A 25,035-nucleotide genomic window follows, 5' to 3' on the forward strand; every position below is an offset into this window, starting at 1 on the left:
ATATGAAGAAAATGTAGTCTATTTCAGAAGAACAGAATAGCATACTCTGAGTTGAAACCCAGGCTTTAGGATAACAAAGGGAGATCTGGGCAGCGCCACGGTGCTCGCTCGTCTCCCATCAGCCGTGCCCACATTCATGGCCTCCCCAGGATGCTTAGTTATAAAAAAAACACAGCACTCCCCTACGGACGGGGGTAAATAAAATCTCTCTCTCACACTTTCTCTCTCTCTGTGTTTCTCGTTCTCTCCGCAGCGAGTGCTATAATCAAATGGCTCAACCTGCCTCCTAATGAGGTGTTACCATAGAAACAGGTCCCGTTAATGTTTTCGCAAGTAGCTCCCGAGGTCCTGAAAAGCCACATATTTTATGTATATTTGTCTGCTGTTTTAGAGTTTGCAGCTGTTTCCTGCATAAACAACTTCCCACTGGGCACAGATAACAAGTGGGTGCTGTATTCTACAAATAGCAAGTGGGCGCTGTCATGGTTACCATAAAAATTGCTTCGGCTGATCAAGGGCTGGCAGGAAACAGTGTCACGATACTAGAAATGGCTTCAAAGTTTCAGTGGGATATGGAGAGCAAAAAGGAGGGACAAACAACACTTGGATAGATGTGTTAACAGTGATTTGACCAACAAACATATACATAAATACTATTGGTTTATTTACGTTCTGAAAATTTAAGAGACACTTTTATAACAGACAGACTGACTCTAGCACTCAAGCAAGCCAAGGCTGGTGTTAAGTTGATTAACACTTACAGTAACTTACAGTGTGTGTGTGTGTGTGTGTGTGTGTGTGTGTGTGTGTGTGTGTGTGTGTGCACCCGTCATGTTGGTGATGCGGCAGGTCAATGTGTTTTGTTAGTTTCTGTATCAGCTTGAATTGAAGCAGAATTGAATTGATTGATAAGCACACACACCCACACACACACACACAAATATATATATCACCCATGTTTTTTCCATTCATCTGTCTATTGTTTAATCACTGTCATGATCTCAAAGCCTGTCGCAGTCAACAGCTGTTTCCATGGAAACACGTGGAAAGCTTCCTAACAACACAAGGAGAGAGAGCGAGAGAGAGAGTGTGTGTGAGTGAGTGAGTGAGTGAGTGAGTGAGTGAGTGAGTGAGTGAGTGAGTGAGTGAGAGAGAGAGAGAGAGAAAATTAATGATGGTTGCCAGGGAGCGATATCCTCTTTCTTTCCTCACACCAGCTGAGTTAGCCCTCAAGGAGCATTGGATTGGTCTGAACATGGGCTAGATAGGAAATGTTCACCTTATTTACACCAGTCCATCTCTTTTAAACCTCTGAGGTTGGGAGTGAATGGATACACACTTTGGCGAAACAGAGAAAGGGAATTCAGCAGCACTCTAGTGTGGAGAGTCCAGGCTATGGACTGCAGATGGAAGTTGTTCTTTAGCACAGGATCTCCTTCCCCTACCCAATTCCTAACTTAATCCATTAGCTGATCTAAGATCAGCATCTAGGTCTAGGGGCAGTGTCCGCCTACCCAGAAAAACCTTTTGATGAGGCACTTGTCCTTGACCATGTAAACTGTGGCTGTGACATCCAGTTTGGCTGTGAGGGGGAGACACAGTCACAGCTCCCTGGGCTGGCCTAGTTTGAAGGACTTCTGAAGTCCAGACTCCACTCTGTCATGGATGGACCCCTTAGGCCCCCCTCTCACTGCCTGAGAGCCTTGTGCTCCCATCCATCTATTCACTTTCACTGAAATCAATGGTGATTCATCTGCCCTGGACTCATCTCCTGAGTCATTAGAAATCAGTCATTAAAGATGCTGCGCAATCAAAATATATATATTTTTTTAGATAGTTAATTTAAATACTGTGTTTTAATGGTTTATTTTGTTCAGAAAGCAACAAGATTCTTCAGACAAAAACACACACACACACACACACACACACACACACACACACACACACACACACACACACACACACACACACACACACACACACACACACACACACACACACACACATTCCAAGGCTTTCCCAGCACAGTACTAACTTTAAAACCCTGCATCAGGCAGCGGCTTCAACCACTGTACTATTCAACCCTGCAGACAAGCTTATTGGTATTCCCAACAACACTCCATAGGACCATCCCCGGGCCTGTCTAGCATGGAAATCCTACCAGAGATACGATGAAAGAGAAAACCTTCATTATCTGAAAAGAGGGAGGGAGGGAGAGAGCGAGAGGGGTAAAATGGCCCACAAGGACTTTAGCTGTGTATGATGAGCGATCGATAATTGGCGGCCTGGGAACCTTGTTGCTCCTCATCTGTGATGTGCTCATTACCACAAGAATGGCCATCGGAGAGAAATAGAGATTAGCGCACGGGAAAAGTTCTGTGTTTACCTTCTACAGATGGCTGGAAATGGTGTTGAATATCAGATTTTACAGATACTGGGCAACAAAAACAACCTGCATTCACTTGCAGTCCTTTGAAGTTTCAATCTCTTTAAGCAGCAGCAGATTTGAAAAGGTCTGACTGATCGTTAACGTGACACAGTGATAATGTGTCAGGTCAATGTTGTTGTTGTGCGACAATATTACATTTCCGTATTCATTTGTATTGATCGCTACAGAGGGAACGAAGAAATAAACAAAAAGGAGGAGAGAGAAAGAGACAAGGGAAGAAAGGAAAGGATAGATAACAGCAGAGAGAGAGAGAGAGAGTACAGAGACGTGGGGGGCAGAGAGAGGGGGAAGACACAGTTAAGAGGCTGATTTGAAATGTCTGACTTTTTAATTTGGACCCACTGAGGAATGTGTCCAATTAAGAGGCAAATGAGGAACAAGCGGCGGTGGCCATTTAGAATGCAGTTTGTGCCCTTTTCATGCTTCCCTCCTCGCTCACATGGAGTGGCTCATTAAGGACGCTATGCAGAGAACGCTGCTGAGGATGCTAGCACTGTCGTGATTACATAAGACCTCCTGGCTGGATGCTGCTGCCTCTCTGTCTCTCCCTTCCTTACTCTCTATCCGGAATGTACAAACCATTTCAAACTCTGTTGAATGACACACACACACGAGAAGTGATCGAGCGGATTTACTCACCTCCGTGTACGAAGCCATGCAGCGTGCAGTCTGAAGGCCCCACCAGATGGATCAGACTGGACTGGCTAAAGCCGACCGTATAGGGCTCTGCAACGCACACACACACACACGCACACACAGACAGAAAAAAACAGGGTTGAAATATAAGTATTAAGGCAGTTAAATGGCCTCAGTATTACTAAAATAAATCAGGGAATAACCGGGAATACTTTGTGAAGCGTTCAAGGATGGAACAATTCCATCCACCCATCCCAAAATCTCTGTGCTGACATGCATGCAGTCTTAAGTCTTTTAAAAATCCATACGACATACCTTTCGTTGTTCTGTCTGCAGCAGGTCAAACGAACCAGGAAAATCAAAATTAGATGGAGAAAGAAAAACAACATGCTATTTTACCCACTATTTTACTGTCAGATCAGCTGTTCACCAGTAATACACACACTATCGAAATTATACCATACTTTGTACTACTTCGGTTTCAGCTGGCACTTCAACTGATCTTTACTGATTTACTAGGGTAAGAGTGATTTATGTGATAAAAATGTATACTTTCCGGCGCCTACATCAAATACAATTGGTAACTACTTTGTGACGAGAAAGGCAGAAGCACCATGACCAAACCAACTGAGCCATCACCCTTTTACATTCATTTAGTTTACATCTAGGGGGAATTCAAACACGGTTCTCAAACACAGCAATTTTACATTTTTGTCATTGACCAGATGCTCTTATCTAGAGTAACTCACAGGCGCAATTAGGGCTAAGTGCCTTGCTCAAGGACACATACACAGATTTTCACCCAGTGGGCTTGGTGATTCAAACCAGCAACCTTCACATGAGTCCCTTTTTACTAATCCAAAGCTTTTAACCCCAAGGCTAAACATACTTTCTTCTAATGGGTGATATCTACACTACTGCTCCGATTTAGACATAGGGTGTGTGCCCTCTATCTAATTCTATCTTTGCCATTATGGCAAACGTGCCCTCTATCCAACCCTTAAGGTTTAGATCGTATGGAGGAGATAAATCCCATAAGTCCTAGAGGTCAGAGGTCAGCAATAGGGGTAAGTGGTGTTTACCCGGGGCAGACACAGGCATGAGCAGCTCTCCGTTCCTCTCCTTCGTCTCTAGTCTCTCCATCTTCTGAGCTTCGTAACGCTTCTTCCCCTCCTCCTCCTGCCCCGGGCTGGCATACTAGAAGGGACACATGCACGGTAACCATCATGTGAGGGAAATGCTGAACTAACCATAGATCCGTGTCTAGGGTCAACATCATCCTTCTCTGTGCATTGACCCACCTTGATGGGAGGCACCTCTGTGACATTGTCCACGTCTTCCAGAGAGAAGGGGACATACCAGAGCGCAGCCCGGTTGGTCATCTTCGTAGCCCCTGTGAAAGTGAACATGAGTTTACTATGACATAGCATTTCATGCCCTCCCAGTTCTTCAAACATCTGCAGCGACTGAAACAAACACAATATCAACAATAAGACTCAAATCTGTCAAGAAAGCCTATTGGCTCTTTTCAATTAGCGCCCTCCTTGTGGAAGGAAGCGTTAGTGATTTGTTTATCAATGTTGATATCTGTAAGCAGGAAGTCACCCCGCTGTGTGTGAGGATGCCATATTGCTAAGTCCACTTTTAAAAATAGCAAGGACATGCCGCTACCAACATATAGGGATATGATAACGAGAGACCTTTTTGGTGGTGTAATTTTTACCCCCTTTTTCATGATTACAATTTTGTCTCATCCGTGCAACTCCCCTACCGGGCTCAGGAGAGGTGAAGGTCGAGTCATGCGTCCTCCGAAGCATGACCAGCCAAGCCGTGCTTCTAAACACCGGCCAGCTTCACCAATGTGTCGAAGAAAACACAGTTCAACTGACCACTGAAGTCAGCCTGCATGTGCCCAGCCTGCCACGAGGAGTCGCTAGAGCACGATGAGCCAGGTAAGGCCCCCTCCCCCGGCCAAACCCTCCCCTAACACAGACGACGCTGGGCACTGCCCAATGGGAGTTGTGACACAGCCTGGGATTGAAACCCAGGCTGTAGTGAAGCCGCAGCACTCCGATGCAGTGCCTTAGAGTGCTGCGCCACTCAAGAGGCCCACTACGGCAACCTTTGTAAATTCTTTGGCTGAATGTCAGTTTCCTTCCCTTTCCTGGTATTTTTGCAGAGTAAACAAATGTGGCATTTGCTGAAAGTGAGACAACACTTGTATTCTTTCAAAACACAAACAGAGGAAATCTATGAGACTCTGCAGAAACTTTGTTTCATCCCAAGTATGACCAAACCCTATGTGACCTGCACAGCCAGGGTGCCCAAATCCCATTGGATGAAATGAAACCAGCGAGAAATGAATGAGAAAGTTAAGTGCGTCAATCTCTCAAGTGTCTCGACACAAAAATATTCAGGTATCAAATTGCACCGCTTCCCGTCGTCAGGCAGTGCCGTTGTCATGGCGATATCAGCTCCTTCTTGACGAGGTATTTTCAGTTCTTCGCTGACTAACTGCTAGCGTGTTTTGTGTGTGTGTGTGTGGGGGGGGGGGGGGGATGACTTTTTGTTGTACACAACGGATGCACAGAGAAAAGTGTAGGTGAGGTTTGCAAAGATCAAGAAAACCCACTCTTCATATCACATCGCTCCTGGCCATGCAACCTAATTAACTCAGGTCGGTATTCAATCCGATCAGGGAACACATATGCAGAGTGCAACAGAAGAGCAGAATTTATTTTGGGTTATTAACATCATTATTGATTACCTTTATATGTAGCACTTTGAGCGTAACGTTTGAAAAGCGTTTTACCCATGAAGTTGATCATTATCCTTACTGCGTTATCACGGGCTCGTGAACACCCGTGCAATAAAAAACAGGACGTCTTAGCAGAAGCAAGGGTACATTGACATACAGGGAGGCTTCATTATTATCACCCAGACTGTTGTCATGACGACCTCCCAATTGCATAGTGATGTCATATGTGATCTGTCCAGATATAGACAGCATAGATATGAACTGTGCTGCATATTGTGCACTACATCACACTGAAACAAATTATGTTCTACTAATTCCCATCATCTTATATACTGAACAAAAATATAAACGCAACATGTAAAGGTCCCATTTTTCACGAGCTGAAATAAAAGATACCTGAAATTTTCCATACGCACATAATGCGTATTTCTCTCTCAAATATTGTGCACAAATTTGTTTACATCCCTGTTAGTGAGCATTTCTCATTTGCCAAGATAATCCATCCACCTGACAGGTGTGGCATATCAAAAAGCTAATTAAAGAGCATGATCATTACACAGGTACACCTTGTGCTGGGGACAATAAAAGGCCACTCTAAAATGTGCAGTTTTGTCACACAACACAGTGCCACAGATGTCTCAAGTTTTGAGGGAGTGTGCAATTGGCATGCTGACTGCAGGGATTTCCACCAGAGCTGTTGCCAGAGAATTTAATGTTAATTTCTCTACCATAAGAAAGTTATTTTTAGAGAATTTGGCAGTACGTCCAATTGGCCTCACAACCATAGACCACGTGTAACCACACCAGCCCAGGACCTCCACATCCGGTTTCCAGCGACCCGGACAGCTGATGAAACTGTGGGTTTGCGCAAACAAAGAATTTCTGCACAAACTGTAAGAAACCGTCTCAGGGAAGCTCATCTGCGTGCTTGTCGTCCTCATCGGGGTCTTGACCTGACTACAGTTTGGCATCGTAACAGACTTCAGTGGGCAAATGCTCACCTTCGATGGCCACTGGCACGCTGTAGAAGTGTGCTCTTCACGGATAAATCCAGGTTTCAACTGTCCCGGGCAGATGACAGACAGCATGTGTGGCGTCGTGTGCCCCATGGTGGCGGTGAGGTTATGGTATGGGCAGGCATAAGCTACAGACAATGAACACAATTGCATTTTATCGATGGCATTTTGAATGCATAGAGATACCGTGACCAGATCATGAGGCCCATTGTCGTGACATTCATCCCCCACCATCACCCCATGTTCAGTGGTGTAAAGTACTTAAGTAAAAATACTTAGATATATCCCATTTTAGCAGACGCTTTTGTCCAAAGCGACTTACAAGTCGGCTGGAGCCACTACTTTTACATATGGGTGGCCCCAGCGGGAATCGAGCGGGAATCGGGAATCGAACCCACGACGCTTGGCGTTGCAAGCGCCATGCTCTACCGACTGAGCCACACAGGACTTGAAAGTACTACTTAGTAGTTTTTGGGGGGTATTTGTACTTTACTTTACTATTTATATATTTGACTACTTTTACTTTTACTTCACTACATTCCTAATGAAAATGATGTACTTTTTACTCTATACATTTTCCCTGACACCCAAAAGTACTCGTTACATTTTTGAATGCTTAGCAGGACAGGAAAATGGTCTAATTCACACACTTATCAACATAACATCCCTGGTCATCCTTACTGCCTCCGATCTGGCAGACTAACTAAACACTTGCTTAATTTATAAATGATGTCTGAGTGTTGGCTCGTGGCCCTGGCTATCCTTAAATTAAAACAAGAACATTGTGCCGTATGGTTCGATTAATATAATGAATTAGAAATGATTTATACTTTTACTTTAGTAGATTTAAAACCAAATAATTTTACTCAAGTAGGATTGTACTGGGCAACTTTCACTTTTACTTGAGTCATTTCTTATTAAGGTATCTTTAATTGTACTGTATGCCAATTGGGTACTTTTTCCACCACTGCTCATGTTTCAGCATGATAATGCACAGCCCCATGTCGCAAGGATCTGTACACAATTCCTGGAAGCTGAAAATGTCCCAGTTCTTCCATGGCCTGCATACACACCAGACACGTCACCAATTGAGTATGTTTGGGATGCTCTGGATCCATGTGTACGACTTCCACATTATCCAACAACTTTGCACAGGCATTGAAGAGGAGTGGGACAACATTCCACAGGCAACATACCTGATCAACTTTATGCGAATGAAATGTGTCGCGCTGCATGAGGCAAATAATAGTCACACCAGATACTGACTGGTTTTCTGATCCACACCCCTACCCTTTTGTTAAAGGTATCTGTGACAAACAGATGCATATCTGTGTTCCCAGTCATGTGAAATCCATAGATTAGGGCCTTAGGAATTCATTTATATTGACTGATTTCCTTATATGAACTGTAACTCAGTGTAATCTTTGAAATTGTTGCATGTTGCATTTATATTTTTGTTCAGTGTAACAATCATATCCTCTGTCACCATTGTGTTCCTTACGCCTCGACCACACCGACAGCGTCATTGCATGTTGGTACACCAAAAGGACATTCATTTCCAACGGAATGCTACGTTTGCCTTGCAGCCTTGCTTTGCAGAGGCAGTTGCAGTGTGTTCTGTGTGTTGCATACATTGTTGGAATTATCTTTTGACAGAAATGGTAGCAGAAGGTGAATGTTGAACTTTTGTTGATGCTGCGTACCATTTTGCGCAATGACGCTACCGGTATGATTGAGGCGTGAGGCTGTGTTTAGACTAATGATGTATATAAACCCTGGATTGCAGTCGCTATGTATTGACCATTGAGAGGCTTTGAAGCTACCGGTCAGCCATATTGGCACTCTGCTCCTGTAGGAGCAGTCCTCCATAGGATGAATAGAACTCTACAGTATTTTAAAGAAACGTTTCAAGGACAAAATTACATGTATTTAAGTATTTCTTTGTTGTAGTGGGGACAGTAACATTAGTAAGATCCAAAAAATATACTTAAATTAAAAATGTTATTCTTATGTTTAGTTCACACAATATAATTTAAAGTATGCATTTAAGGTAATGCCTTAAATTAACAAATTAACATTTGTTAACAAATACATTAACAAATACATTTCTATAGCTTTTAAAATACATTTTACACTGGTGGGGATGCCAAGACGGAGGTAGGGTGGCTTTAACACAGCTCCCCCTATCAGTCATCTAGTGTATATATACATATTTGGTTTAGACAGGCAGTCTAATTATGATATTCTTTTCACTAATAGGTATTTTGACCAATCAGATCAGCTCTGAAAAAGATCTGATGTGAAAAGATCAGATGTGATTGGTCAAAATACCAATTATTGGAAAAATATCAGAATTGGGCTGCCTGTCTAAACGCAGACTTAGTAGGTGACAATGGAACAAGCATCACACACATCATTACATGCTGTATGTAGCCTTGGTCGGCACACCACATAGTAGTAGGCTGTAAAAACGTAGCGCGGCTTCTGAATGGAAGAGGAATTGTGACAAGAAAGACTGCATTTGGGATTTGCATTCACGCCCAAGTTATAGCTGTGAAGACAGATGGCGTTGCCATGCCAACCATGAGCAGAATCGGGCGCGCTTCACCCGGCCTTGTTAGCTCACTGCTCTCTACCACCCAGGAAGTCCCTCACATATGAGGAAGCAGAGGTTTATTTACATATCCTCAGCTCACCAAGACTGACACTAGGCTATAAATAGCTCTACTGGACCTCTTCACTGAAATGTAGAGGAGAGGGTGGGAGGGGAAGGGATGAGGGAAAGAATCCGAATGAAGGCGATTCCCACTCCAATTCATGACCTTTCGAACCGATGGGGAGAGGAGTGCAATGCTATCAGATCACTGGCTCTAAATTTGGAATGGCTAATATTGCATAAGTGAATGTTTGATATGGCGTTGTAGTCTTGACGGGCTTATTGCAACCATCGATTGCCACCAGAATATCGCCAGCTGATCTCTCGTTCAACCACCAATACACGCTAAATTCGCCCGCACAGTTGATCTCAAAATGCAACCATTATTGGTCACATTACCGCTCCCTAAAAGATGATTTCCTTAGTCCTGCTTGCTACCAAAGTCATTCAAATCCTTGGAATAAACAAACTCTTCTTTGTTTTTGCTTTGAAGAACTGAAGGGGAAGAGATGCTCAAATGTAGCTAAATCTAAGATGAGAAATTTGCTCCCAGACTGGCCTAATTCAAACAACATTTGTATGCGGGGTTCACTTAGGTGAGGAGACTATCCTTGACTAGTCTGAAGCACAAAGTACATTCACATCCCCTTCCCTAGTCAATCCTTCATCCCATTCTTGGAAATTCTCCAAGGGAAGCATTCCATTCCTAGTGACTTTAAACACTCTGAATCCGAACCCCAGAAGAGATGGCCCCAAGATCTTTCTTTCTATCCCTTCCATCCCCAAATAATCCATATTTTACTGGCTCTTCAGAACAATGTGTTCCAAGTACAAAGACAGGACAGCAGGGATCGTTTAACACTTGATCTGATGTTCAAAACCACAGACTTTCCATAGAAATGAGCCAAGCTAAGACCAATGCAGAACTACCGGCCTGCTGAACAGAACAGATGGGGAAGATAGACTATAAATATACTTTAGGGCGGGATTAAATCGAGTCATCATACAGTATACTTTAAACTAAAGTAACGGCTTTTTGAACGGAGTAAACATTTGCTTATTTGATTGATGCTCAATGATTCACACAACAATGCATTTCTCACTAGAGGAATTGTGTTTAGTCTTATTGTCTGAGAATTTAGCCAAACATCCTATAGAGTTGGTAGTGGATAGGCAACATCTGATGTGAAAACTTCAGTGTAAATCTCTGCTCCCTGTGGATGTCTGAGATGTGACTGTTTACATGCGAGACAATTATGCTCAATTGTGCGTGTGTTTGATGTTGATGATAATGTGTTTTCCTGTGTTCCAAATACGCCAGATAATGTTGTTGTGGGTGAAGGCCAGAGGGAGGTGCTCATTTTGGAAGTGGGTTGCTCATTTGATTGTTACATGGAGCAGGCCTTTGCTGAAAGGATTCTTAAATACCAGCCCCTCTATCACGCTTGGACAGCCTTGGATATACTTGCAAGTTGGTGGCACTGATATTTGGCAGTCTTGGCCACGTACATAGGCTTACGGTACGTGGCCTTCAGATTGCCGGCCTGTCTAAGACAAAAGCAAAGCAACTGGCAAGGTACTTCTCTGTTTCAGCCACTATGGGCAGCCTGGCTGTGTGGAGAAAGTGTTTTTTTGTATCCTTAAGTTTCCTTGTATTCAATACCTTTGACGTGTGTAAATCTTTCTTGATGTAATGTGATTTGTGGATTCAAGTAAAGTATTTAAAATGTGTGTGTGTGTGTGTGTGTGTGTGTGTGTGTGTGTGTGTGTGTGTGTGTGTGTGTGTGTGTGTGTGTGTGTGTGTGTGTGTGTGTGTGTGTGTGGATGGTCCACCCTGCGGGGAAAATCATCACGGCTTGTGCACACAGTACCCAGAGTTCCCCTGGGGGAGTGTGAGTGAGGCCACGCTGACGAGATGCACACTGACTGCTTGTGAGGAACCTGGGAGCCCGGTCATGTGACCACACAAACACACACAGACACACCCACACCCCACACACATACAGTACATATATGTACCAACACACACACACACACATTTACATTAACATACATGCAGACATACACACACACACCCTCACACACCACATACACACACCAGCAAAAACACTCACACACACATTTACATTAACACACACAACCCAGTACCCAGCCGTCCATCCAGGGAAGAAGAGTATAGAGGCTAGTTTTCTATGAATATACAAAACCATCAAATCCTTACCACAACACTTCTATCAGTGAATAGGACTGTGGAATTATAACTGGTCTGTACAAGGTAGATGAGTAGGCTTGGGAGGCTATGGTCAAAAAAGAGGCACAAGAGGGCGAAATCTCAAATGTCACTTGGTGAAAACAGCCATAGATGTAGAAGCGATAAAGTGGCAAGGGCTTCTGTGTGTCCACAGAAGCCCTGGTACACACTCACACGCACATTCTCTCTCTCTCTCTCTCTCTCTCTCTCTCTCTCTCTCTCTCTCTCTCTCTCTCTCTCACACACACACACACACACACACACACACACACACACACACACACACACACACACACACACACACACACACACACACACACACACACACACACACATACACACGGCGTCTGTAGCCGACTGGGCCGCTGTTTGTGACGCCTGACACTGAGTGGAAAGGACAGAAGCAAATAATGTCTGCTCCCGTTAGCTTCTCTTCCCCTAGGGCCTGCAGGAGCCTTTAAAGGGCCAAACACTGGCACAGAACACACACAGTGGCACACATACACAAACACACAAATTAACACACATGCATACACAAACCCACATACATGCCCACACACACACACACACACACACACACACACACACACACACACACACACACACACACACACACACACACACACACACACACACACACACACACACACACACACACACACAGAGAGAGAGAATGTCCCATGCCAAAAGGGAGAAACCCTGCTATCCTAAACATTGCTAGCATTTGTTTGTGTTCAGAATGTTATACTTCTATACTATTTAGTGGACAAAGTCAGTAGGATAGAGAATGAATGGAAATGAACAAGCGCAATCTTGTAAAATGCCTACTCCAGCCCATTGTATTTCATAGGACAGACCTAATAGACTTCCCCACGGCTAGTTATAGTCCCTCCCCTCAGGAAGGACCCTGACTGAAGGGTGTCTTTGGCTGTGCCAGTGTGGACTAGCAGCAGCAGCAGCAGCATCAGCTAGCTCCTCTCTCTCCACCTGTCATCCTCATCACTCTGCCCCCGCGTCTCCCAACCTGCTCCTGCCACACGGAGAAACATTGTTGCTGTGGCAACGGCCGCCTGGGGGATCACACTTTTGTTTCCTCTTCTCATCCCCCTCTCTCTCGCTCTCTCATCCCCCCTTTCTCTCTCTCTCTCTCTCTCTCTCACCCCCTTTCACTCTCTCTCTCTCGCTCTCTCTCATCCCCCCTTTCTTTCTCTCTCTCTCTCTCTCTCTCTCTCTCTCTCTCTCTCTCTCTCTCTCTCTCTCTCTCACTCTCTTTCCTCTGATCCATTATTGATCTTAAAGGTAGACTCAGTGAAATGACATTGCCATGAGCAGCACCGCAGATATTGAGATGGGAGTGATGCAGGACTTCACTCTCACACAGTCACACACAGCATGTGAGCATGTGCACAGGTTCACTTCAGGCTGTACACAGCGTGGTACCCGGGGTACCAAAACAGCAGAGAAGTTGAGCCTCGTGCTTCAACGCTCTTAGTTGTTGCAGAAATTGACCCAATATGCTGTTTACTTTTTGCATCTGCCTCATTTCGCTGAGTCTACTTTGAACTAACACACACAAATGTACATTATTTCAGCTTAACATGCTAGTGGGAATGTCCAGTGTATTCATTGTGGCGATGCTAGGATCCAAACAAAACACACCAACAGTCATAACATACATGACTATTCTGTGTGTTTACTTCAAAGACAATTAATGGCCACAGCCTTTTTGGCCAAGATGCACATTGGATTGTCTCCTGCTGCTTTCCGTTGAGGTCACAGATATGATCAGAGTACTGCTTGGCCAGTCATTCGCAGCATTGTCATGTCAGCTGACATTTCAGGGTCAGAAGAGCATGTCAGGCCGTGCCACTGTGCTGTTCGCTCCCTTCATCCACGGGGAGTCTGTGTGTGTGTGTGTGTACCTGAATCATAAGTGTGTGTGTGCGTTTTAGCAGTGTGTGTACCTTCTAATATCCAACCTCTAACAGCAGTCTATATTTGTCTACAGTGCATGTCCACTCAGCCCAAGATTACATACATACAACAACACGCACATGAATGTGGATATTCAGCTCATGTGGATATACAGCTAATGTCCCAATACATAGTAGCTCGTCCACACATAATGCCAAATCATGAATTGGGGACCAGGCAGGGGACTGATGTGTGCAGCTCATTGAGGAGTAACCATGAGATATGAAGACGATAACAGCACTCACACCATTGGAGCACCAACATATCAAGTTAAATAACTACACCAGAATGTCAACACATGTAAACACCACGTCTTTCCATTCTGAAGCATTTGATTGTACTGTGCAGACGATGTCAGCGGGGTAACATTATTCTGGTACAAAACCATACCATTCACGACTAAGCACGTATATGACATCATAGAAGTAAAGTGTCAACGGAAGCAACATTAATGTCAAGCCCTCATTTTAGGTCCAAGAGAACACAATAGGAAGTATTTTTTTTCCATTTTGTTCTTTGACTTACGCCATGCTGCCCCCTAGTGACCGACCACCGCCAAACACAATGAGGTCATTCGTTAACCCACCCAGAGCCAATTCCGAAGTACAATATTTGGCTAATTGGTCGTCCAAAAGTGTTGTGGCCAGACACACTCTCAGACAGCAAGTGTTACATTTGAATATTCGATGACATTCATCGACATGAAGGAGGGTACACTCTACGTTTTATTGGAAGAGGTACGCGTAATGGACTGTCGCTATGGTTACCTGTGAGGATGTTCTCTGACATCACTTGGACCTGCACCTCCACGGAGTGTTTGGAGGCATAGGTGATCTCGGCACTGACATGAGCCACCTCCCCGATGAACATGGGGTACAGGAAGTCGGTACGCTCCACGCGAGCCAGCTGCGCTGCGCAGCGATCCTGAGAGAGAGAGAGAGAGAGCGAGAGAGAGAGAGAGAGAGAGAGAGAGAGAGAGAGAGAGAGAGAGAGAGAGATGCAATTCAGTCCAGGTTCCGGTTCCCAGCTTTGTCAAATGCCAAACATTTCACATCATCTAGGTTAGATATGATCCTTCACAACCCGTGACAATATATAATTATTTATGGCCTGACAAAAAAAAAACCCACACAAACAATGTCTTAACACCGACAGTTGTCTTTCATGGTTATATGTTTGGTTGTCTATGTAAGGAGCAAATGGTGTCTATACCCATTCAAGATATCCATGCAGACGTTCTCAGCCCTGGAGAGCCACCTAGTGGACTGTATAAATATGACAAGGTACTGGGAACGGCTATTTGTGTCCAGTCAATGTTTATTACAATCTCTAGTACAACGACCAGATACGGATTATCTACCAAAAACCAGGTAGGTTTACTTACATAACTATTTGAAGAGAATTTGATCATTCGTCCTCCTTGTTTCCCTATTGACAAACCAAAGACCTTCATTCAATTCTACTTTTCAAATTGAACTGCATCTCCATGTAGCACTCCCTAGCCTTCTACCCTTTTCCCTTTATCTTTCACCAGTCAACAACACAAATCTGTCGGGGATCAAGACACCTTTGCTCTCTCTGATACCAACCAGACCTGTTTTACAGGATACTCCAACCTAAGCAAAAGCCAGCGCAAGAACAAGGCCACATCAGGAGCCAAATCCAAGGCCACACCCAATGCCACATCCTAGGCCATATCCGAGGCCACATCTGCACCGGACAAGAGTTGGTATGAGCAGATTTATGGACAAACCTCCAATAATGTCAAATCAGCAACAAACAAAAAAGAAACGTCCTTTCGTGTGTCAACTGCGTTTATTTTGAGCAAACTTAACATGTGTAAACATTTGTATGAACATAAAAAGATTCAACAACTGAAACATAAACTGAACAAGTTCCACAGACATGTGACTAACAGGAATGGAATAATGTGTCCCTGAACGAAGGGGGGTCAAAATCAAAAGTAACAGTCAGTATCTGGTGTGGCCACCAGCTGCATTAAGTACTGCAGTGCATCTCCTCCTCATGGACTGCACCAGATTTGCCAGTTCTTGCTCTGAGATGTTACCCCACAGTTCCACCAAGGCACCTGTAAGTTCCCTGACATGTCTGGGGGGAATGGCCCTAGCCCTCATCCTCTGATCCAACAGGTCCCAGACATGCTCAATGGGACTGAGATCCGGGCTCTTCGCTGGCCATGGGAAAACACTAACATTCCTGTCTTGCAGGAAATCACGCACAGACTGAGCAGTATAGCTGGTGGCATTGTCATGCTGGAGGGTCATGCCAGGATGAGCCTGCAGGAAGGGTACCACATGAGGGAGGAAGATGTCTTCCCTGTAACGCACAGCATTGAGATTGCCTGCAATGACAACAAGCTCAGTCCGATGATGCTGTGACACACCGCCCCAGACCATGACGGACCCTCCACCTCTAAATCGATCCCACTCGTGTACAGGCCTCGGTGTAACGCTAATTTCTTAGACGATAAACGTGAATCCGACCATCACCCCTGGTGAGACAAAACCGCAACTCGTCAGTGAAGGGCACTTTTTGCTCTTACAACAGGCCCTACAAGCTCTCAGTCCAGCCTATCAGCCTATTGCGGACAGTCTGAGCATTTATGGAGGGATTGTGCGTTCCTGGTGTACCTCGGGCAGTTGTTATTGCCATCCTGTACATGTCCTGCAAGTGTGATATTCAAATGTACCGATCCTGTGCAGGTGTTGTTACACGTGGTCTGCCACTGCGAGGACAATCAGCTGTCTACCCTGTCTCCCTGAAGCGCTGTCTTAGGTGTCTCACAGTACAGACATTGCAATTTATTGCCCTGGCCACATCTGCAGTCCTCATGCCTCCTTGCAGCATGCACATTTACGCAGATGAGTAGGGACCCTGGGCATCTTTCGTTTGGTGTTTTTCAGAGTCAGTAGAAAGGCCTCTTTAGTGTCCTAAGTTTTCATAACTGTGACCTTAATTGCCTACCGTCTGTAAGCTGTTTGTGTCTTAACGACCGTTCCACAGGTGCATGTTCATTAATTGTTTATGGTTCATTGAAAACAGTGTTTAAACCCATGGGAAACAGTGTTTAAACCCTTTACAATGAAGATCTGTGAAGTTATTTGGATTTTTACGAATTATCTTTGAAAGACAGGGTCCTGAAAAAGGGCTGTTTCTTTTTTTGCTGAGTTTATAAACATTGACTTCTAAATGAGCCTTTCTCCTATGCTCAGATTATGCCAGCCATGACACGTTACATTAACACGCTCAAATATTGGCCCTTCCCAATTCTTTAGAAATGCATCCAGACGAAGATTCATTCAAAGTCTGCTCTGCATTCTTTACCTGGGTTAAACAATGTGGAATATTAAGATATGGCCCTCAAGGAAGGGAGGAAGGAACGGATGCATTTTAACAGTATTGGGACAGCCATTTTCTTTCAAACACACCCACACCTACACACACGCATACATTCCCACAGTCGTTTTGTCTGGGCAGATGAGGTGATGTTAATTAGAGGGACAGGTTCAGTTACAGTATGTGAGGAATGTTGGAGTGCCCTGAAAATGAAACCGGAGGCCATCTTATCTCTCATAAGAGGAACACCATGTGACCACTAACATAGCACACACCCCCATGAGCTTTGGGGGACTCCAACCCTTATCGAGGGGGTTGGGATCCCCCCAGAGGTCGGGCCCCCCAGATAGCATATAAACACGTCAAAAGCCATGAAAGAAATGTTTAGAATTACAGTAAATTAGCTTTAAAACTGCAAAATATTCTCTCAGTCTCATGGCAAAATGTTTAGAATAGCAGGAAATAGCAGGAGATTCTTGATACATTTTTGATGCATTATTTGAACTTAAAATGTACATTTAGAGGAATGTTATTCGGGAAAATATTGGTTTTGAAATATTATTAATTTCCATGTCGGCTCTTCGCCTGAAAATGTCCTTGTCTGGAGCAAAGGATCTCAATTTCAAACTCTCCAAAAAAGTGTTTAAAATGAAAGAAAACTGGCGATAATGGATATTAACTGGAAAATTATCTTATGTAGTTTCTTGCCATAGCCCTCTGTGACTTTAAATAATATTTCTCTCAAAACTGCGATTCCCAAAAGATGTGTCCGGAGATTTGGTCAACTCTGTCAGATTTGTTTAAAATGCTGAATGAATCAGGAATGAGCAGGGCCAGCTATACCACAAGGACCCCGTATTCATGTCCTCATTACATGTAGTGCCACGAGATCACTAATGGTCTGTAAAGTTCTCTACTTTTGATAGATTTAAACAAACAATATTGGAATCTCCATGGTCACAACCATAAACTGTCAACTCCTTCTGTCTAATAGATTACGATAGAATATGAATTTTGGTTCAAATATGGTACATTTAATTAGGTTTTAGAGTCGTAAGCAACTGAGGAAAAACCAAATTGCTTCTGTGTATACAAACTTGAAATAGGAAGAAAATGTCAATTTTGAAAGATCTGATAGAATGGTTATGTTTTTAGAGGTTTCTAGGGGTCGACCGATTATGATTTTTCAACGCCGATACCGATACCGAATATTGGAGGGCCAAAAAAAGCCGATACCCATTAATCGGCCGATTTTCTTTATTTATTTGTAATAATGACAATTACAACAATACTGAATGAACACTTATTTTAACTTAATATAATACATCAATAAAAATCAATTTAGCCTCAAATAAATAATGAAACATGTTCAATTTGGTTTAAATAATGCAAAAACAAAGTCTTGGAGGAGAAAGGAAAAGTGCAATATGTGCCATGTAAAAAAGCTAACGTTTAAGTTCCTCGCTCAGAACATGAGAACATATGAAAGTTGGTGGTTCCTTTTAACATGAGACTTCAGTATTCCAAGGTTTTAGGTTGTAGTTAATATAGTATTTATAGGACTATTTTTCTCTATACCATTTGTATTTCATATACAGTGAGGGAAAAAAGTATTTGATCCCCTGCTGATTTTGTACGTTTGCCCACTGACAAAGAAATTATCAGTTATTGTTATTCTGTCTCTCACTGTTCAAATGAACCTACCATTAAAATTATAGACTGATCATTTCTTTGTCAGTGGGCAAACGTACAAAATCAGCAGGGGATCAAATCATTTTTTCCTTCACTGTACCTTTGACTATTGGATGTTCTTATAGGCACTTTAGTATTGCCAGTGTAACAATATAGCTTCCGTGCCTGTCCTCGCCCCTACCTGGGCTCGAACCAGGAACACATCGACAACAGCCACCCTCAAAGAATCGTTACCCATCGCTCCACAAAAGCAGTGGCCCTTGCAGAGCAACGGGAACAACTACTCCAAGTCTCAGAGCGAGTGACATTTGAAACACTATTAGCGCGCACCCCGCTAACTAGCTAGCCATTTCACATCGGTTACACCAGCCTAATCTCGGGAGTTGTTAGGCTTGAAGTCATAAACAGCGCAATGCTTACGAGCCTGCTGCTGCCTACCACCGCTCAGTCAGACTGCTCTATCAAATCATAGACGTAATTATAACATAATAACACACAGAAATACAAGCCTTTGGTCATTAATATGGTCGAATCCAGAAACTATCATTTCGAAAACACGTTTATTATTTCAGTGAAATACGGAACCGTTCGGTATTTTATCTAATGGGTGGCATCCCTAAGTCTAAATATTGCTGTTACATTGTACAACCTTCAATGTTGTGTCATAATTACGTAAAATTCTGGCAAATTAGTTCGCCAGGCTGCCCAAACTGTTGCACATACCCTGACTCTGCGTGCAATGAACGCAAGAGAAGTGACACAATTTCACCTGGTTAATATTGCCTGCTAACCTGGATTTCTTTTAGCTAAATATGCAGGTTTAAAAATATATACTTCTGTGTATTAATTTTAAGAAACGCATTGTTGTTTATGGTTAGGTACAGAAGTGCAACGATTGTGCTTTTTTCGCAAATGTGCTTTTGTTAAATCATCCCCCTGTGTTGCATCGATTATATGCAACACAGGACACGCTAGATAAACTAGTAATATCATCAACCATGTGTAGTTAACTGATTGATTGATTGTTTTTATAAGATAAGTTTAATGCTAGCTAGCAACTTACCTTGGCTTCTTACTGCATTCACGTAACAGGCAGGCTCCTCGTGGAGTGCAATGTAATCAGGTGGTTAGAGCGTTGGACTAGTTAACTGTAAGGTTGAAAGATTGAATCCCGGAGCTGACAAGGTAAATATCTGTTGTTCTGCCCCTGAACAAGGCAGTTAACTTCTTGGTGACAGGGGGGCAGTATTGAGTAGCTTGGATGAATAAGGTGCCCAGAGTAAACTGCTTGCTACTCTGTCCCAGATGCTAATATATGCATATCATTAGTAGTATTGGATAGAAAACACTCTGAAGTTTTTAAAACGGTTTGAATGATGTCTGTGAGTATAACATAACTCATATGGCAGGTGAAAACCTGAGAAAAATCCAACCAGGAAGTGGGAAATCTGAGGCTTATAGTTTTTTAGCCGAATGGGACCGAATGGGACCGAATGAGAGAGGAATGAGTCAGGTGTCTGGCAGAGTACCACAGGCTCGTATTGCACGGTCACTAGAGAGTTAGCTTGCTCACGAGAGAGTTAGCTTGTTAGATTGCTTTTCTACAGACATAGGAATTCTCTGGTTGGAAAATTATTGAAGATTTATGATAAAAACATCCTAAACATCCTAAAGATTGATTCTATACTTAGTTTGACAAGTTTCTACGGGCTGTAATGGAACTTTTTGAACTTTTCGTCCGACGTTCGGCTGGACCTGAATGCGCTTTTGGATTTGTTCACCAAATGCCCTAACAAAAGAAGCTATTTGTACATATCAAACATTTATGGTGGAACTGGGATTCCTGGGAGTGCATTCTGATGAAGATCATCAAAGATAAGTGAATATTTATAATGCCATTTCTGACAAATGTTGACTACCCAATATGGCGGATATCTTTTTGGCTGCTTTGTTGTCTTAACGCTGTACTCAGATTATTGCATGGTCTGCTTTTTCCGTAAACACTTGTATTTTCATCAACATTTATGTAAATAGTATTTCTGTAAATTGACGTGGCTCTCTGCAAGATCACTGCATGTTTTAGAACTACTGAACGTAACGCGCCAATGTAAAATGAGATTTTTGGATATAAATATGCACTTTATCAAACAAAACATACATGTATTGTGTAACATGAAGTCCTATGAGTGTCATCTGATGAAGGTCATCAAAGTTTAGTGATTAGTTTTATCTCTATTTGTGCTTTTTGTGACTCCTCTCTTTGGCTGGAAAAATGGCTGAATTATTCTGTGAGTTGGTGGTGACCTAACATAATAGTTTGTGGTGCTTTCTCTGTAAAGCCTATTTGAAATCGGACACTGTGGTGGGATTAACAACAAGATTACCTCTAAACGGTATGAAACACATGTATGTTTGAGGAATTTTAATTATGAGATTTTTGTTGTTTTGAATTTGGCGCACTGCACTTTCACTGGCTGTTGGCGGGGTGGGACGCTACCAACCCACATATCCCAGAGAGTTAACCCACCATTCCTAGGCCGTCATTGAAAATAAGAATGTGTTCTTAACTGACTTGCCTAGTTAAATAAAGGTGTAAAAAAAACACACACAACAAAAAAAAACGGCCAAATCGGTGTCCAAAAATACCGATTTCCGATTGTTATGAAAACTTGAATTAATCGACCATTCCGATTAATCGGTCGACCTCTACTGGACACATGGGCATAAAAACAGTATCCACAAGTTCATCTAACTCTGGGGAAGAAGATAAAGGGTATTTTTGCAAAAATCCCAAAGTATCCCTTTAGGACAAATATTTGTGGGGAAAAAGTTGAGATTGTTCCGGTCTTTCAAGAATCCCTGAGCTCTAAAACAGCAACATTTTCTCTCAGCATCATGGCAAAATGTGTAAATTAGCATGAGATTAGCTTTAATAATAATAATAATGCTCTGATAAAAATGGCACTGCATGTGACGCAGATGATTGTAATTACTAAAACATGTTCAGAATGTGCTAAGAATGTATAAGACAATACCATGAGGGTGCAAATCAAAAGGAAGCTACTGGTGAAACTGACGAGGTAGGTACAGCTCAGGTGAAGTAGACTCTAAGACAGGAATGGGGCTTCTTATTAAAAAGCAGAGGGCAGGGGTGGTACGTGCAGGCTTTCATTCTAGCCAAGCAGTAAAACGACAGATTATATTAATAAAACTGCAATTGAGGAACATTTTGCCTTCAGATATGCTGGTAGTGCAAGCACTATAAAATATCAACTTAGGGCTAACGTTTCACAGCTTTAGCAGCCAATGCTTGTTCCTGGTGCAAATCAGTCACACACACTTTACCCAGTTCCGCACAGGCACACACGTACCCCAGGCTGCGTGTTGCAGTGGCGTGTTCCTATGATGCATCCAGCTTCCTCAATCATCTTCAGGATGGTGCCACCATGCACGTTGCCCACTATGTTGGCATCATCGGGACGCATGATCCTGGCACAGACAGAAATGGACAGCATCACAAATTAGCATTAGGAATAGAAGAATACAATGGCTTACTGTTCTCAAATGAGGAAGTTCTCTTCACTGCCTCCTACATAGGTACATGAATTGCACCAGTACAGTTGCAGTAACATCTATAGGTGACAGTCTCAATAAGGTTAGATCAACTGATCAGTAGACAGGTAGGTACTGTCGACAAAAGAGCAGTGCTAAGGTTTTTTTCGGTGACTTTCCCCAGAGCTTTTCTTGGTGCTACATTCATCATTAGATCCCACTTCGTCAGCCGTTTCCCCAAAACCATTTTCTGCACTATAAATAAAGTATAGTAACTCTCTCTCTCTCTCTCTCTCTCTCTCTCTCTCTCTCTGTGAATGTTGATGCATTAGTTGAATATGAGGTGAAGTTAAGAGTTTTTTTTATTGAATGTTTTTTGTAGCTAGAGGGCTACAAAAGCCATTCTGTACAAACATTCATACACGCATTTGAATACTTTGTTTGTACTCCCATTGGTTCATTCTAGATCCAAAGTACAAATATTTTTTAATTCACACATTCTTGGTTCAATAATCATAAATCATTCTTATCAGTTTCATAATCAGAATGTTATATTTGTATAAATATTTTGATCAATGCTTTTTGATGTTTTGCTTTTTGGTATGCCAGCGTTCCACGACCCTCACACACACACACACACACACACACACACACACACACACACACACACACACACACACACACACACACACACACACACACACACACACACACACACACACACACACACACACACACACACACACACAAACATCTCTCTCAGCTATTAATCATAGAAGTTACAAGGCAAATCTCCACTATTCCTGGCCAGACGGACTGAGCTTTTCTGTCTCCCAACAAATTTGGAGTATCATAGCAGTTAAGTCAGATTGATCACCCCCCATCAGCCGTCCCTAACTAACTGTGGCACGTTTCCTCTTTCTGTTCACAGGCCCCACTGAAGTGTGCTCCTACGTTTCCTCTTCCTGTCCACAGGCCTCACTGAAGTGTGCTCCACCTAAAAAGCCATCTACATCACACACCCCAATGAGTTAATGGCCTGCTCTGTTTGAATGTGTCATTAGGACAGTGGGCACACAGACATGTGTAGCGTCAATACACCCTGTTCAAGACTCCTGACAAACTCACTCATGCAGACCGTACACATCCATGACCTTACGTATCAGCGTACACACACACACGCGCGCGTGCGCACACACACACAGATAAGCAACCACAAATAATAGGACAGTCTTATACAAATCCACATTGTGTAAGCCTGCTACTTCTGATAGTAATCTTTAACATTATTTCACAATCATAAATTGACATTTTACATTTTAGTCATTGCAAGTAAAACATTCCTTAATAAATCAGCTATCAGTGAAATCCGTGCCAGTAAGAAGAGCCAAGTGCACTTCCAATTTGTCTCACTTTGATTCATATTCAATGCATGACTGATCCCTAAGTAATAGGGAGAAACTAACTATCTTTACTTAATTAACTGAATAAATGACAAAAGGACACAGGTAGTCTGTCATAACTCACTCAAAGAAGTAGGCTACAAAGCATGATCATGGCCTCTGGGGGAAAAAATGTGTGTGTGTGTGTGCGTGCGTGCGTGCGTGCGTGTGTGCGTGCGTGTGTGTGTGTGTGTGTGTGTGTGTGTGTGTGTGTGTGTGTGTGCGTGCTTCAACTCTACCTGCTGAGTTGCTGTTTGGGACCCATCTCCAGTCTGCTGATTGAGGGAAACCTGTGTGCAACCTGTGTGTCTTAACACTCCTGCCGTCTGTCTGTCTATCTGTCTCTACAACCAGTCTGTGACCAGTCCAGCAGCCTCTCTGCTTTTCATTTCCTACTCTTCATTCACCACTCATCTCCCTGTTACAACCCACAATGACATCATACTCTGACACCATCACACTGACCCCGCCTCTGTTGTGATTTCCGGACGAACTGGCTTCCTAGCACTCGCGCTACTGCCCATCCCCATGGGACCTTGGCCAATAAGAGCTTCCCTCTCCATGTGGTTGCCATGGCAATTGCCATATTTGGAGAGCAGTACAGGAAATATTGTGGGGAGGTTGAGCTTTCATTTAATCTGGCAATGTAAATGTCATAATCATAGTCATTTTAATAATGAGTTACAGGAAAGAGATGTACGGTATGATTGGCATGTGTAAAGGTAATACAAGAACATCTGTCTGCATTACACTGAGATCAAATGTAGTGCATGTGTGTGTGTGTGTGTGTGTGTGTCTGCCTATGTGTGTGTCCAGGGTTTATGATAAACCAGATGAAGCCCAGCACCTCCGTGTCTCTAATCTCAGCATCTCTCTTTTATGACTCGACACAGTGACACACACTTTCCTCCTTCTAACAAAGAACCAAATAGCAGGATCTGGAAACCCGATAAGGACGAGAACCAGTTTGAATCTCTTAGATCAAAGCTATTTTTAAATCCATAGCCATCACAAAATTACACATTTTCCCAAGAAAACGCCACTCCAGGGCCCAGTTTTTCAAAGCATTTAATACAGCTCAAAATGATCCTGTGTTGTGTTAAATTCTGTTCCACGTTAAATTTGTATCTTCCTTCTTTTGAAAAGTAACTGCTTAAAAAGTGGAACAAAGTTCTTATGCTATCATTAATCATCCCATCCATGTAGGCTAACCGGTATGACTTATAACTGACAATAGATCAGTGTAGAAAGT

The 25,035-nt window shown here is 43.0% G+C and overlaps 1 protein-coding gene across 7 annotated transcripts in view; it reads right to left on the reverse strand.

The window, feature by feature from the left end:
- Nucleotides 1-25,035, reverse strand: part of acot7 (acyl-CoA thioesterase 7) — a 70,174-nt gene that overhangs the window by 33,473 nt on the left and 11,666 nt on the right. For 6 of the 7 annotated variants that reach the window (XM_064923176.1, XM_064923174.1, XM_064923175.1 and 3 more), the window contains 6 exons: nucleotides 22,161-22,278; nucleotides 14,508-14,664; nucleotides 4,387-4,478; nucleotides 4,168-4,282; nucleotides 3,401-3,415; nucleotides 3,089-3,175 (listed from right to left, as the gene is read on the reverse strand). In XM_064923176.1, the coding sequence (XP_064779248.1) occupies nucleotides 3,089-3,175; nucleotides 3,401-3,415; nucleotides 4,168-4,282; nucleotides 4,387-4,478; nucleotides 14,508-14,664; nucleotides 22,161-22,278 (584 nt within the window). Of the gene's footprint in view, nucleotides 1-3,088; nucleotides 3,176-3,400; nucleotides 3,416-4,167; nucleotides 4,283-4,386; nucleotides 4,479-14,507; nucleotides 14,665-22,160; nucleotides 22,279-24,022; nucleotides 24,174-25,035 lie in introns of those variants that run through there. The other variant, XM_064923178.1, reaches the window with a different exon arrangement.

This window comes from Oncorhynchus masou, chromosome 18, assembly GCF_036934945.1.
Source record: "Oncorhynchus masou masou isolate Uvic2021 chromosome 18, UVic_Omas_1.1, whole genome shotgun sequence".
Taxonomy (NCBI): domain Eukaryota; kingdom Metazoa; phylum Chordata; class Actinopteri; order Salmoniformes; family Salmonidae; genus Oncorhynchus; species Oncorhynchus masou.